Source organism: Emys orbicularis, unplaced genomic scaffold (assembly GCF_028017835.1).
Source record: "Emys orbicularis isolate rEmyOrb1 unplaced genomic scaffold, rEmyOrb1.hap1 scaffold_90, whole genome shotgun sequence".
NCBI lineage: Eukaryota > Metazoa > Chordata > Testudines > Emydidae > Emys > Emys orbicularis.
Genome location: NW_027045199.1, coordinates 7,944 through 22,500, shown reverse-complemented (window position 1 = coordinate 22,500; position 14,557 = coordinate 7,944). Strand labels below are relative to the sequence as shown.

The following is a 14,557-nucleotide window of genomic DNA, read 5'->3' as shown; positions in this document are numbered from 1 at the left end:
GGGGCATGATGGAGCAGTGGGGGTCGCTGTATGGAGGATGCCGTGGGGCTGGGGGTTGCAGTAGGGAGTACGGGGGGGCTGCCATGGGGCTGGCTCTGGGACCCTGTGGGGGTATCTGGGGTCTCACCCCCCACTGCGCCCCTCAGGTGCTGTCGGCGCTGGATATTCTGCAGCCCCCCCAGATCGACTGCTTCGAGGAGATGTATCCGCCCCCCGCATGGGGGAAGGGTGGGGGGCCGTGGGGGGCTGCCCTGGGGGGTAAATGGCAGCAACGGGAGGTGCCGGGGTGGTTAGGGGTCTGGGGGGAGTGGGGCTTATCAGGGTGGCCCTCGTAGCCACCTGCTGATGGAGGGGAAGGCTGGGGTTATGGGGGGATGGGAGCTGGGGGGCTGTGGCAGATGGGAGCTGGGGGGGGTTGGGGGGATGGGGATGGGGGGCCATGGGGCTCTGCCCCCCAAGCCGCGCCCTTGACCCCGCGCCGGGCGGTAGCTACGTGCTGACGGAGCTGATGCAGAGCGACCTGCACAAGGTGATCGTGTCCCCCCAGCCGCTGAGCGCTGAGCACATCAAGGTCTTCCTCTACCAGATCCTGCGCGGTGAGACCCCGGCCCCCCCGGACCCCCAAACCTCCCAGGGCCTCCCGGGCCTCCCAAACCTCCCAGGGACCCCAGAAACCCACAAAACCCTCCACAGACCCCCAGAGCCTCCCAGACACTCCCAATCTCCCCAGACCCCTCAACTGTCTCACCCAATCCCCACAGCCCCCTGAAACCTCCCAATCCTCAGGGCCCCCCAAATATCCATCCTCAGCCACCCCAATACACCATCCCCAGTGCACTCCCCTCCCCTGGCCACCCTGCATCCCCCCCATACTCACCGGCCCCTTCTCGGCCCCTGCCCCCCTCCTCCGCTTATCTTGGCACTGGGGGGGAAAGGGATCCTGGGGGGATCCCTGAGCAGGGAGAAGGGCAGATTGGGGGGTCCCAATCCCAGCCCCCCCCCAACGCTGCCCCCCTCCCTGCAGGACTGAAATATTTGCACTCGGCCGGCGTGCTCCATCGGGACATCAAGCCGGGGAACCTGCTGGTGAACAGCAACTGCGTCCTCAAGGTGAGACCTGCAGCCCCCTGCTAGCCCAGCCCTGCCCCCACAGCTCTGCCGGGACAGGGAAAGGGACCCAGGCGTCTGGGACGGCTCCCAGACAGCGGGACAGGGAAAGGGACCTGGGCGTCTGGGACTGTTCCACTAGGGGGCCCTGCAATGCTCCCCAGAAACTGGGATGGGCAGGGGACCCAGGCGTCTGGGTGAGGGGACCCAGGCGGGCAGGCGGGGGACCCAGGCGTCCGGGTGAGGGGACCCAGGCAGGAGGGATGGGCCAGGCAGGGGACCCAGGTGGGTGGGTGAGGGGACCCAGGCGGGCAGGCGGGGCAGGGGACCCAGGCGTCCGGGCTCACCCCCTCCCCGCGGCAGATCTGCGACTTCGGGCTGGCGCGGCTGGAGGAGCCGGATGAGGGGCAGCCCATGACGCAGGAGGTGGTGACCCAGTACTACCGGGCCCCCGAGATCCTCATGGGCACCCCCCACTACGGCCCCCCCATCGACCTCTGGGCCGTCGGCTGCATCTTCGCCGAGCTGCTCGGCCGGCGCATCCTCTTCCAGGCCTCCAGCCCCATCCAGCAGGTGGGGGGCCAGGGGTGGGGGAGGGGATCTGGGAGGGAGGGAAGGAGTGGGGGAGGGGAGGGACTGGAGGGGGTGGGGGAGGGGATCTGGGGGGAGGGGAGGAGTGGGGAGGGGATCTGGGTGGAAGGAGAGGGACTAGAGGGGGTGGGGAGGGGTTTGAGGGGAGGGGATCTGGGGGAGGGGCTAGTGGGGGTGGGTTGCATGGGGGGAGGCTCTCGCACCCCCCATTAACTCCACCCCCCACAACACCCTGCAGCTGGACCTGATCACAGACCTACTCGGCACCCCCCCTCCCCACGCCCTGCGCTCGGCCTGCGAGGGGGCCCGGGCCCACGTGCTGCGAGGGGCCCACAAACCGGTGAGACCCTGGGGGACTGGGGGAAGGTGTGAGGGGTGTTGTGGGAAGTGGGGGGGCTGGAATCGGGGGGCTGGGCTGGGGCAAGTGAGGGGCTGGGATTGTGGGGGCTAGGCAGGAGATGTGGGGGGCTGGGATTGGGGAAGCTGGGGGAAGTGGGGGGCTGGGATCGGGGGGCTGGGGGAAGTGGAGGCTGGGCTGGGGAAGCGGGGGGCTCTCAGCCAGCCAGTAACACAGGAGGTTTATTGGCCGACAGGAACACAGTCCAGACCAGAGCTTGTAGGTACAACCAGGGCCCCTCGCTCAGGTCCCTCTGGGGGGCAGGGGGCTCAGACCCCAACCCTGGGGCTCCCTCCTGTTCCCAGGCAGCTCCAAACTGAACCCCCTCCTGGCTCAGGTATCGTCCCTCAAGTAAAGTCACCCTCTGCTCTCCCATCCCCCATGCAGACAGTCCGAGTAAAACTCCCCCGCAACATTCCCAGGTCAAATGCGCCCCAGTCCCTGCTCCGTCACATCTCTCCCCCCTTCGAGACTGAACTGAGCGGGGTCACTCTGCCCAGTGACCTGGGGAAGTTCAGGGCCCCCTCTCCGGGACAGCGTGTCCGCTATCAGGTTGTCACTTCCCTTCACATGGACCACGTCCATGTCCTAATCCTGCAGGAGCAGGCTCCACCTCAGGAGCTCGGCGTTGGCCCCTCTCATCTGGTGTAGCCGACAAGCATTGGCTGTCACGTTGGCACTCCCCTTAACGGGGCCCACGTCCATGTCCTAATCCTGAAGCTGGAGACTCCACCTCAGGAGCTCGGCGTTGGCTCCTTTCATCTGGTGCAGCCAGCCAGGGGAGAGTGGTCGGTGTGCACGGTGAAGTGTCGCCCAAAGAGATATGGCTCCAGTTTCTTGAGGGCCCACACCATGGCCAGGCATTCCTTCTCGATGGCCGCGTAGTTCTGCTCCCGGGGTAGCAACTTCTTGCTCAGGTACACGATGGGGTGTCTCTCCCCCTTTTCATCCTCCTGCATTAACACCACCCCCAGTCCCGTGTCTGAGGCGTCGGTGAACACCATAAAGGGCTTGTCAAAGTCTGGGTTTGCCAGAACTGGGCCACTGACCAGAGCCTCCTTCAGCGCCCGGAGAGCCCCCTGGCACTCCTCGGTCCAGACCACCTTGTCTGGCTTCCCCTTCTTGCACAGCTCAGTGCTGGGGGCGGCTATGGAGCTAAAGTGGGGCACGAACCTTCGATAGTACCCCGCCATCCCCATAAAGGCCTGGACCTGCTTTTTGGTTTGGGGGGCGGGCCAGTCTCTGATCACCTCCACTTTGGCTGGTTCCGGCTTTAGACAGCCGCTCCCCACCCGGTGACCTAGGTAGGATACTTCAGCCATCCCCACCTTGCACTTCTCAGCTTTTACGGTCAGCCCGGCCTCCTGGAGTCGGTCCAGCACTTGTCTAACCTGGGACACGTGGTCCTCCCAGGTCTGGCTAAAGACACAGATGTTGTCAATATTCGCCACAGCAAAACTCTCCATCCCCCTCAGTAGCTGATCCACCAGGCGCTGGAAGGTGGCCGGCGCTCCCTTGAGGCCGAAAGGCAGGGTCAGGAACTCATAGAGCTCCAGGCGGGTGGTAAAGGCCGATTTCAGCCTGGCATCTGCATCCAGCGGCACTTGCCAGTAGCCCTTTGTAAGATCCATGGTGGTAAGGTACCGAGCGCCTCCCAGCTTGTCTAGGAGCTCGTCAGGCCTGGGCATGGGGTAGGCATCGGCTACAGTGATGGCATTGAGCTTCCGATAGTCCACACAGAACCGGATCGACCCGTCCTTTTTGGGGACCAGCACCACCGGCGAGGCCCAAGGGCTGGAAGACGGCTGGATCACCCCCAAAGCCAGCATGTCCCCAACCTCTCTTTCCAGGTCCTGAGCAGGTTTCCCTGTGACTCGGAAGGGGGCGCATTTTATAGGTGGGTGCGATCCTGTCTGCACCCGGTGGACAGTCAGATTAGTGCGTCCAGGCTGGTTGGAAAACAGCCGTCGGTACAGATGCAACACCCCTCCGATCTCAGCTTGCTGGGTAGGGGTCAGCCGATCAGAGAGGGGAATTGTTTCCAGGGGGGGAACCAGCTCTTGTCCCAGGGAATAGATCTACTAAAGGGTCATCTCCCTGCTCCTCCCAGTGTCCACACACAGCCAACACCACATTCCCCCTGTCATAATATGGCTTCATCATATTCACATGGTACACCCGGTGGTGGTGTGCCCGGTTTGACAGCTCCACCACATAGTTTACCTCATTTAGTTGCTTGACAACCTTGAAGGGCCCTTCCCAGGCGGCCTGGAGTTTGTTTTTCCTCACAGGGATGAGGACCGTCACCTGATCCCTGCTGGCGAAGGCGCGGGCCCGTGCCGTGCGGTCATACCAGACCTTCTGCTTCCTCTCGGCTCTGGCCAGATTCTCCCTGGCCAGACCCATTAGCTCGGCAAGTCTTTCTCAGAAGGTCAGGACATACCCCACCACTGATTGTCCATCGGGAATGGCCTTCCCCTCCCATTCGTCTCTCATCAGGTCCAGGGGCCCCCTTACCCGCCTTCCATATAACAGTTCGAAAGGCAAAAACCTGGTTGACTCCTGGGGTACCTCCCTGTACGCGAACAGCAGGTGAGGTAAGTACTTGTCCCAGTCCTGCGGGTGCTGGTTCATAAAGGTTTTCAGCATCATCTTTAGTGTCCCGTTGAACCTCTCCACCAGCCCGTTGGATTGGGGGTGATACGCCGAGGCCCAGTTGTGCCGGACCCCGCATTTCTCCCACAAGCACCGGAGTAGGGCCGACATGAAGTTGGACCCTTGGTCCGTTAAGACTTCCTTGGGAAACCCCACTCGGCTGAAAATGGTCAGCAGCGCATCTGCCACAGTGTCTGCCTCGATGGACGATAAGGGCACTGCCGCGGGGTAGCGGGTGGCGAAATCTACCACCACCAGAATGTATTTCTTCCCTGATCGGGTCATCTTGCTGAGAGGTCCCACTATGTCCATGGCCACCTTCTGGAAAGGCTCCTCTATGATGGGCAAAGGTCTCAATGCCGCTTTCCCCTTGTCCCGGGCCTTCCCCACCCTCTGACAGGGGTCACAGGATCGGCAGTACTGTCGGACGTTGGTAAAGACCCCAGGCCAGTAAAAGTTCTGTAGCAGCCTCTGCCTGGTGCGCCGGATTCCCTGGTGCCCTGCGAGAGGGATGTCATGGGCCAGGTACAGTAGCTTGTGGCAAAACTTCTGGGGAACCACCAGCTGCCTCCTGACCCCCCACGACTCCACTTCCCCTGGGGGAGCCCATTCTCGGTACAGGAACGCCTTCTCCCACAGGAACCTTTTCCGGCCACCTCTCCCCATGGTCTGTACCACACTGAGGTCAGCCAGGTCCCTTGGTTTCCGCAAGGAGGGGTCTTTCTGCAACTTGGCCTGGAACTCGGCGGCTGGGGAAGGGATGGGAACCTGCTCCCTCTTGCCAGCTGGGTCGGAAGCCGCAGCCACCCCGAGCCTTGTCCTTGGGTGATCCCTCCCCACCAGGGTAGGGTTCTGTGCCTTTGGTGTGACATCCTTCCCGAGGTCAGGGCGTAGTGCCCCTCGTCGGCTCTGGCTACGGGTCATGACTAGGGCATTCTGGGGGTTGCTTGGCCAGTCCTCTAGGTCCCCCCACATCAACACCTCAGTGGACAAATGGTGGTGCACTCCCACGTCCTTGGGGCCCTCCTTGGCCCCCCATTTCAGGTGTACCCTCACCACAGGCACCTTGAATGGGGTCCCGCGCACCCCCGTCAGGGTCAGGTAGGTATCCCAGTATCCATAGACTTTCCTCCCATCCACCTCCAGGGGAACAAGGCACTCGCTCCGCAGGGACAGCCCCGCACCCACCCTGTAAACAGAGAACCTGGTGTCCGAAGCATCTGGCCCCCCAGAGGAGCTGGCCTGGGGCCCTCCTCTCTCCTGAGCAGTTGATAAGCTGCCAGCCCCCCTTGCCTGGGAACGCTGCCCCTCGTCCAGCTGGGTCTCTACCCAGTTAACCCGGTGTGGGTTCGGTCTGCTCAGTCTGTCCCTGAGCTTGGGGCATTGGGTCCGTATGTGGCCTCTCTGGCCACAGTAATAGCATTTCATGTCCCGTTGGTCCCCTCGAGCCGGTCGGTTAGTCCTGATGCCGGATGTTCCCCTTGGGAGGGGGTTCTCCATGCTTCCCCTATGGGAGGTCCCAGAGTGACTCTCTTTCTGCATCATGGCGGGCCTGTTCCTTTGGGACTCCTCCTGTGCACCCCCTGACCGACTGTCCACAAACTCATCGGCCAGCCGGCCTGCGTGTTGCGGGTTCTCTGGCTTTTTGTCCCTCAACCACAGCCTCAGGTCGGATGGGCACCGCTCATACAGTTGCTCCAGTACGATCAGTTTAACCAGGTCCTCCTTCATCTGGGCCCCAGCTGCCCACTTGCGGGCATACCCCTGCGTCCGGTTGGCCAGTTCTAGATATGTAACCTCACGGGTTTTACGCTGACTCCGGAACCTTTCCCGGTACATCTCAGGGGTCAGCCCAAACTCGCGGAGCAGGGCCTTTTTGAACAGTTCGTAGTCCCCTGTCTCCGCCCCTTTCAGTCGGCCGTACACCTCCACGGCTTTGAGGTCCAGTGAGGGGGTGAGAAACTGGAGCCTGTCTGCAGGGTCAACCTGGAGCAGCTCGCAGGTATTCTCAAAGGCCGTCAGGAAGGTATCCATGTCCTCCCCCTCCTTACGCTGGGCCACGAAGCACTTATCAAAGCTTTTTGCAGTCTTGGGTCCCCCCTCACTCACCGCAGCCGGGGCCCCACTGCTCCTCAGCCTGGCCAGCTCCAGCTCATGCTGACGCTGTTTCTCCCGTTCTGCTCGCTCCTCCATCAGTTCCTGCTGCCTCAGCTCCAGCTCTTTCAGCCTTATCTCCTTCTCCCATTCCAGCCGCCTCAGCTCCAGCGATGGGGAGCTCCGCCGGGAGGATCCCCTGCTGGCCGGGGGGGTCACGGGGCCCACGGTATTTGCTGGGCTCCTCCCAGCCCCTCCCCTAGGCATAGGAAGGGGGGGTTTCGGGAAGCCCTCAGCAGCCAGCTGACGACTCCCAGCTGGGACAGACACTGGTGCCCGCCTAGCATCTGCCAGGCTGCTTCCCTCAGGGACAGGGACTGGCTCCTCTGACCGATCCTCCTCCTCCAGCTGGGCAATGAGCTGTTCTTTGGTGCGCCTCCCCCTGCGCAGCCCCCTCTGCCTGCACAGCTCCACCAGGTCGCTGGGGGGCTGAGATCGGGGGCTGGGCTGGGGGCATGGGGGCCTGGGCTAGGGAATTGGTGGCTCGGATGGGGGGCGCTGGGATGGGGAAAGCGGGGGGCTGGGGGAAGTGGGGGGCTGGGCCGGGGGTGCAGGGCGATTGGGGGGACCTGGGGGAGGAGAGCCCCACTCAGGCTCCATGTCCGTCCGTCCGTCCGTCCCAGCCCGCACTGTCCGTGCTGCACCTGCTGTCGGGGGAGGCAACCCATGAGGCCGTTCACCTGCTCTGCCGCCTGCTGGTCTTCGACCCCGTGAGTCGCCCAGACGCCGGGGTCCCCTCCCCGTCCCTGGGAGCGCTGGGGGTTCCCCGCCTGGACGCCGGGGTCCCCTCCCCATCCCTGGGAGCGCTGGGGGTTCCCCTCCCAGACGCCGGGGTCCCTGGGAGCGCTGGGGGTTCCCTGCCCGGACGCCTGGGTCCCTTCCCCGTCCCTGGGAGCGCTGGGGGTTCCCCGTCCAGATGTCGGGGTCCCTGGGAGCACTGGGAGTTCCCTGCCCAGATGCCGGGGTCCCCTCCCCGTCCCTGGGAGTGCTGGGGGTTCCCTGCCCGGACGCCGGGATCCCTGGGAGCGCTGGGGGTTCCCCGCCCGGATGCCGGGGACCCTGGAGCGCTGGGGGTTCCCTGCCTGGACGCCGGGGTCCCTGGGAGCGCTGGGGGTTCCCTTCCCAGATGCCTGGGTCCCTGGGAGCGCTCGGGGTTCCCTGCCCGGACGCCGGGGTCCCCTCCCCCTCCCTGGGAGCGCTGGGGGTTCCCTGCCGGGACGCCGGGGTCCCTGGGAGTGCTGGGGGTTCCCTGCCCGGACGCCTGGGTCCCTTCCCCGTCCCTGGGAGTGCTGGGGGGTTCTCTGCCCGGACGCCGGGGTCCCTGGGAGCACTGGGGGTTCCCCGCCTGGACGCCGGGGTCCCTTCCCCGTCCCTGGAAGTGCTGGGGGTTCCCCACCCGGACGCCGGGGTCCCTGGGAGTGCTGGAGGTTCCCTGCCCGGACGCCGGTGTCCCTGGGAGTCCTGGGGGTTCCCTGCCTGAATGCCTGGGTCCCAAGGAGTGCTGGGGGTTCCCTGCCTGGACACTAGTGTCCCTGGGAGTGCTGGGGGTTCCCTGCCCAGACGCCGGGGTCCCGGGGAGTGTTGGGGGTTCCCCCCTGGATGCTGGGATCCCCAGGAGCACTGGGGATCCCCACCTCCGGACGCCAGGGTCCCACGCTGTCTCTCACAGGCGCGGCGGATCTCAGCGCGGGAGGCGCTGGCCCACCCGTACCTGCAGGAGGGGCGACTCCGCTACCACACGTCCATGTGCCGCTGCTGCCACAGCCTGGCCTCGGGGCGCATCTACGCCAGTGACTTCGAGCCCCCCGCAGCCCCCCGCTTCGACGATGCCTATGAGCGGGGCCTCAGCTCCGTCTGGCAGGCCAAAGGTGACCACCCCCACTGCCCCCCGGTACCCCCGGAACACCCGCACACTGATCCTCCCCCGCCGGGCCCCCCCTGCCCCCCATCATCCCCCCACACTGACCCTCCCCTGCCAGGGCCCCCGCAGCCCCCCGTCACCCCCACACGCTGACCTACCCCTGGGGCCCCGACAGCCTCCCTAAAACTGACCCTCACCCCCTGGGACCTCTTGCTGTCACCCCAAACCCCTGACAGCCCTCCAACCCGCCTGTCCCCCCCCAAACACCAGCCCCCCTCACAACCCCCATAGATCCGATCTGGCTCCCACAGCCCCCCCCCCGCACCCTCACAAGGGACCCCCCCGGTTTGGATCTGTTCCCCCGACCTCCTCTCCAGCCCCCCCCCCGATCTGGAGCTGCCCCCCTCTTTTGCAGAGCTGGTTCACAGCTTCATCCTGGATCAGCAGAAGGGGACGCGGGTCGCCCTGTGCATCAACCCCAACTCAGCCGCCTTCAAAACCTTCATCCGGTGAGTGCCCCCTACCCCCGCCTCTGCCCCACGGCGCCCCCGCCCCACGGCGCCCCCCCGCCTCTGCCCCACGGCACCCCCGCCCCACGGCGCCCCCCCGCCTCTGCCCCACGGCGCCCCCGCCCCATGGTGCCCCCCACCGGCCTCCACCCCACGGTGCCCCCCCGCCTCAGCCCCACAGCGCCTCCATCCCCCCGCCCCACGGTTCCCCCCCGCCTCCACCCCTCAGTGCCCCCCACCAGCCTCCACCCCACGGTGCCCCCCCGCCTCTGCCCCACAGCAACCCCCACCAGCCTGCACCCCACAGTACCCCTCACCCCCTCCTTCCACCTCACAGGGCCCCCCCACCTCTGCCCCACAGAGCCCCCGACCAGCCTGAGCCCCACGGTGTCCACCGCCCCAGCCAGCCCCCCTCACCTCCGTCCCACGGCGCCCCCCACCAGCCTCCGCCCCATGGTGCCCCCCACCAGCCTGCGCCCCACAGCGTCCCCCGCTCCCATGCCGGCCCCCGCCAGCCTGTGCCCCACGCCCCCCAACTAGCTCCCCCCCATGGTGCCCCCCACCCCAGCCAGCCCTGCCACACAGTGTCCCTCTGCTCCATCCCACAACCAGCCCCCCACCCTGCTCCCCACAGCTCCCCAGCCAGCCCCCCGTGCTGGATTTGAACCCTCGTTTCCCCACAGGTCGACGGCCTGGCATTCGTCGAAAGTTTCCAAGAAGGACGAGAGATGAAGGCGGCTGGAGGCAGATTTGGGGTTCGGGGGTGGCCAGACGGAAGGAGAAAGGGGGGGCGGAGCCAGCCAGCTGCGGCGGGACAGACCCCAAATCGCCTACTGAACTAGTGGGGAAAAGGCCGAGGGTCCCGGAGCTGAAATCAAAGGGACCCCTCAAGTTCCCCCCGAACCTCCCTGCACCCCCAAACCCTCTGAGTCTGCACTGGGAATACGGCCACCCCCTGGGCCCCCCCAAGCCCCCTGAGTTTGCACTGGAAAAATTAACCCCACTGCACCCCCAAATTCCTTTGAGCCTGCACTGGAAATGAGACTCCCCGTCTCTCGCCTCAGCAACCCCAAATTCCCCTGTCTCTGCACTGGAAAGATGAGCCCCCCAAACCACCCCACAGCACCCCCAAACTCCTCAGAGTCTGCACTGTCAATGCCCCCCCCGAACCTGCCCTGTCGTCCTAGTTTCCCCTGCGTCTGCTCAGGAAACATGACCCTCCCCGGCCCCCCAAAACTTCCCCCAAGTACCCCTGAACTTCTCTGAGTCTGCACTAGAAACAAACCTACCTTGAGCCCCAAATCCCTCCCACGCCCCCCCCCCAAATTTCCCTGAGGCTGCACTGGAACCAGGACCCCCAAATTCCCAAGTCTGCACTGTGAATACAGCCCACCCCCCAAGTTCCCTTAATGCCCCTGCTGCCTCCCCAACTCCTCAGCCCTGCCCCCCTCCACCTCCCCCTCTTTCCCCAGCTCCACCATAGCCCCAACAACCCCCGGGGGCCCCATTTCAGCCCCCAACCACTGACCTCCCCCCAGGAGTTCCCCCCCCAGCCAGCACCCACTCCCCACAGCGCCCCCCACTGGGAGAGGCTGGGAATTTGTATTAATTCACTGCTCCCCAAATCTACCTCCCCCCCCCCCGAAATTTAGGGTTTCGGTGGCTCCGGGCTCCGTCTTCGCCCCGATTTTCCCCGCTGGTTTTTCGTTGCAAAGGGGGCAACAAAACGAAAATACCCTGGAAACTTGAACCGTTCGGGCGGGGGTGGGGTGGGTTTTTTTTGTTAATTTAATTAAACCTGCTGGCTCGGCATTAAACTCTGCTGGTGCTTTCGCTGCCGGTGTTTTCCTTCCAGGCCGTGGCCGAGATGCGGCTGCTTCTGGGATGAGGCCGCTGGTTATACGGGGACCCCTCGCCCGGCGCTGCGACGTGGCCCCTCTGGGGTGGAGGGGCTGGGCACACGGGGGACCCCTCGCCCGGCGCTGCGACGTGGCCCCTCTGGGGTGGAGGGGCTGGGCACACGGGGGACCCCTCGCCCGGCGCTGCGACGTGGCCCCTCTGGGGTGGAGGGGCTGGGCACACGGGGGACCCCTCGCCCGGCGCTGCGACGTGGCCCCTCTGGGGTGGAGGGGCTGGGCACACGGGGGACCCCTCGCCCGGCGCTGCGACGTGGCCCCTCTGGGTGTGGAGGGGCTGGGCACACGGGGGACCCCTCGCCCGGCGCTGCGACGTGGCCCCTCTGGGGTGGAGGGGCTGGGCACACGGGGGACCCCTCGCCCGGCGCTGCGACGTGGCCCCTCTGGGGTGGAGGGGCTGGGCACACGGGGGACCCCTCGCCCGGCGCTGCGACGTGGCCCCTCTGGGTGTGGAGGGGCTGGGCACACGGGGGACCCCTCGCCCGGCGCTGCGACGTGGCCCCTCTGGGGTGGAGGGGCTGGGCACACGGGGGACCCCTCGCCCGGCGCTGCGACGTGGCTCCTCTGGGGTCTTTGCTGCTGTCCAGCAGTATTGCAACCCCTGCCAGAGGGTGGGGAAGGCCCGGGACAAGACGAAAGCAGCTTTGAGGCCCCTGCCCATCTTAGCGGAGCCTTTCCAGAAGGTGGCCGTGGACATAGTGGGGCCTCTCAGCAGGGTGACCCAGTCGGGGAAGAAATACATCCTGGTGGTGGTAGATTTTGCTACGCGCTACCCCGTGGCAGTGGCCTTGTCCTCTATCGAGGCAGACACCGTGGCAGACGCGCTGCTGACCATCTTCAGCAGAGTGGGGTTCCCCAAGGAGGTCCTTACAGACCAGGGGTCTAACTTCATGTCGACCCTGCTCCAGTGCTTGTGGGAGAAGTGTGGGGTCCGACACACCTGGGCCTCAGCCTACCACCCTCAGTCCAACGGGCTAGTGGAGAGGTTCAATGGGACCCTAAAGAGGATGCTGAAAACCTTTATGGACCAGCACCCGCAGGACTGGGACAAGTACTTACCTCACCTGCTGTTCACGTACCAGGAAGTGCCCCAGGAATCAACCGGGTTCTCTCCTTTCAAGTTGCTGTATAGGAGGAGGGTGAGGGGGCCCCTGGACTTGATGAGGGACGCATGGGAGGGGAAGGCCTCCCCCGATGGAGAATCAGGGGTGCAGTATGTACCGACTTTCCGGGAAAAGCTCACAGAGCCCATGGGCTTGGCCGGGGAGAATCTAGCCAGGGCCCAAGGGAAGCAGAAGGTCTGGTACGGCTGCCCAGCGCATGCCCGTGCCTATGCTACCGGGGACCAGGTGATGGTCCTCATACCCGTGAGGAAGAACAAACTACAGGCTGCCTGGGACGGGCCCTTTAAGGTCACCCAGCAGCTGAGTGAGGTGAACGATGTGGTGGAGCTGTGTAACGGGCTCACAGCCACCGGGTGAACCATGTCAGCATGGTGAAGCCGTACTGGGACAGGGAGAATTTGGTGCTGGCGTGTGTGGCCCGTGGGAGGAGCAGGGAGATGATCCCCTGGTGGATCTATTCCCTGAGACAGGGGCCGGCCCTTCCGTAAGATGTTCCCCGTTCCGGGTCACTGGGAAATAGCCCAGGACCTGGAGAGAGAGGTCGGGGACATGCTGGCTTTAGGGGTGATCCAGCCGTCCGCCAGCCCCTGGGCCTCTCCCGTGGTGTTGATCCCCAAGAAGGACGGGTCAATCCAGTTCTGTGTGGATTACCGAAGGCTTAATGCCATCACCAAGTTCGATGCCCACCCCATGCCTACGCCTGACGAGCTCCTAGACAAGCTGGGGGGGGCTCGTTATCTCACTACTATGGATCTCACCAAGGGCAACTGGCAAGTACCTTTGGATCCAGATGCCCGGCTGAAATCTGCTTTTATCACCCCTCTGGGGTTATACGAGTTCCTGGTCCTGCCTTTCGGCCTAAGGGGGCACCTGCCACCTCCCAGCGCCTGGTGGCCCAGTTACTCAGGGGGATGGAGAGTTTTGCTGTGGCGTATATTGACGACATCTGTGTTTTTAGCCAGACCTGGGAGGACCACGTGTCCCAGGTAAGACAAGTGCTGGACCGGCTCCGGGATGCAGGTCTGACTATAAAAGCTGGGAAGTGCCAGGTGGGGATGGCCGAGGTGTCGTACCTGGGCCACTGGGTGGGGAGCGGCTGCCTAAAGCCAGGGCCGGCCCAGGTGGAGGTGATCAGAGACTGGCCCGTTCCCCAGACTAAGAAGCAGGTCCAGGCTTTCATTGGGACGGCGGGGTACTATCGAAGGTTCGTGCCCCACTTTAGCTCCATAGCCGCCCCCAGCACTGAGCTGTGCAAGAAGGGGAAGCCAGACAAGCTGGTCTGGACCGAGGAGTGCCAGGGGGCTCTCCGGGCGCTGAAGGAGGCTCTGGTCAGTGGCCCAGTTCTGGCAAACCCAGACTTTGACAAGCCCTTTATGGTGTTCACCGATGCCTCAGACACGGGACTGGGGGCGGTGTTAATGCAAGAGGATGACAAGGGGGAGAGACACCCCATCGTGTACCTGAGCAAGAAGTTGCTACCCCGGGAGCAGAACTACGCGGCTATCGAGAAGGAATGCCTGGCCATGGTGTGGGCCCTTAAGAAACTAGAGCCATATCTCTTTGGGCGACACTTCACCGTGCACACCGACCACTCTCCTCTGACCTGGCTGCACCAAGTGAAAGGAGCCAACGCCGAGCTCCTGAGGTGGAGTCTCCAGCTTCAGGATTAGGACATGGACGTGGGCCCCGTTAAGGGGAGTGCCAACGTGACAGCCGATGCTTTGTCCCAGAGAGGGGAGCCCGAACCTCCCCAGGCCACTGGCTAAGTGACCCCGCCCAGTTCGGTCTCGGAGGGGGGAGAGATGTGACGAAGTGGGGTTTTATTCACCTTGTTATGTTGCATGTGGGTCTTACTGTCCTATACTAACACTGTGCGTGCCTCAGTTTCCCTGTGTGCTGCACCGATACCTCAGGGGTGGGAATTGGGGGGGTGACTTTGCTGGGGCCCTGGGGCAGGTGAGGCTGCCTTGCCGTCTGCACCTGTGTAAGCTGAGACCCAGGAGGGGGATGAGACCAGGTGACACCTTTGGCCCGGGAAGGGAGACAAAGAGGACGAGGAGCAAAGGGGGGTGTCGAAGGTGGGGTGGCTGGAGGCTGGGGGTCTGCGTGGGGGGGACTGGAAGAGGGGGAGCCCAGGGCGTCTGGCCCAGGACGCCCCGAGATGGACTTGGCTGAAAGTCACTGATTTCTGTGCTGACAAGCTCTGCCCTACGCCGTGATCCTGTCAATGAATAAACTGTCAC

At 64.5% G+C, this 14,557-nt stretch overlaps 1 protein-coding gene across 1 annotated transcript in view; it reads left to right on the top strand.

Annotated features, from left to right (window-relative positions):
- Positions 1–10,006, top strand: part of LOC135895103 (serine/threonine-protein kinase NLK2-like) — a 12,534-nt gene extending 2,528 nt beyond the window's left edge. The window contains exons 3-11 of the mRNA XM_065423171.1: positions 147–202; positions 490–596; positions 1,025–1,110; positions 1,471–1,680; positions 1,937–2,038; positions 7,528–7,614; positions 8,574–8,772; positions 9,181–9,274; positions 9,958–10,006. Coding sequence (XP_065279243.1) covers positions 147–202; positions 490–596; positions 1,025–1,110; positions 1,471–1,680; positions 1,937–2,038; positions 7,528–7,614; positions 8,574–8,772; positions 9,181–9,274; positions 9,958–10,006 — 990 coding nt within the window. The remainder of the gene's footprint in view (positions 1–146; positions 203–489; positions 597–1,024; positions 1,111–1,470; positions 1,681–1,936; positions 2,039–7,527; positions 7,615–8,573; positions 8,773–9,180; positions 9,275–9,957) is intronic.
- Positions 10,007–14,557: the final 4,551 nt, after the last annotated feature.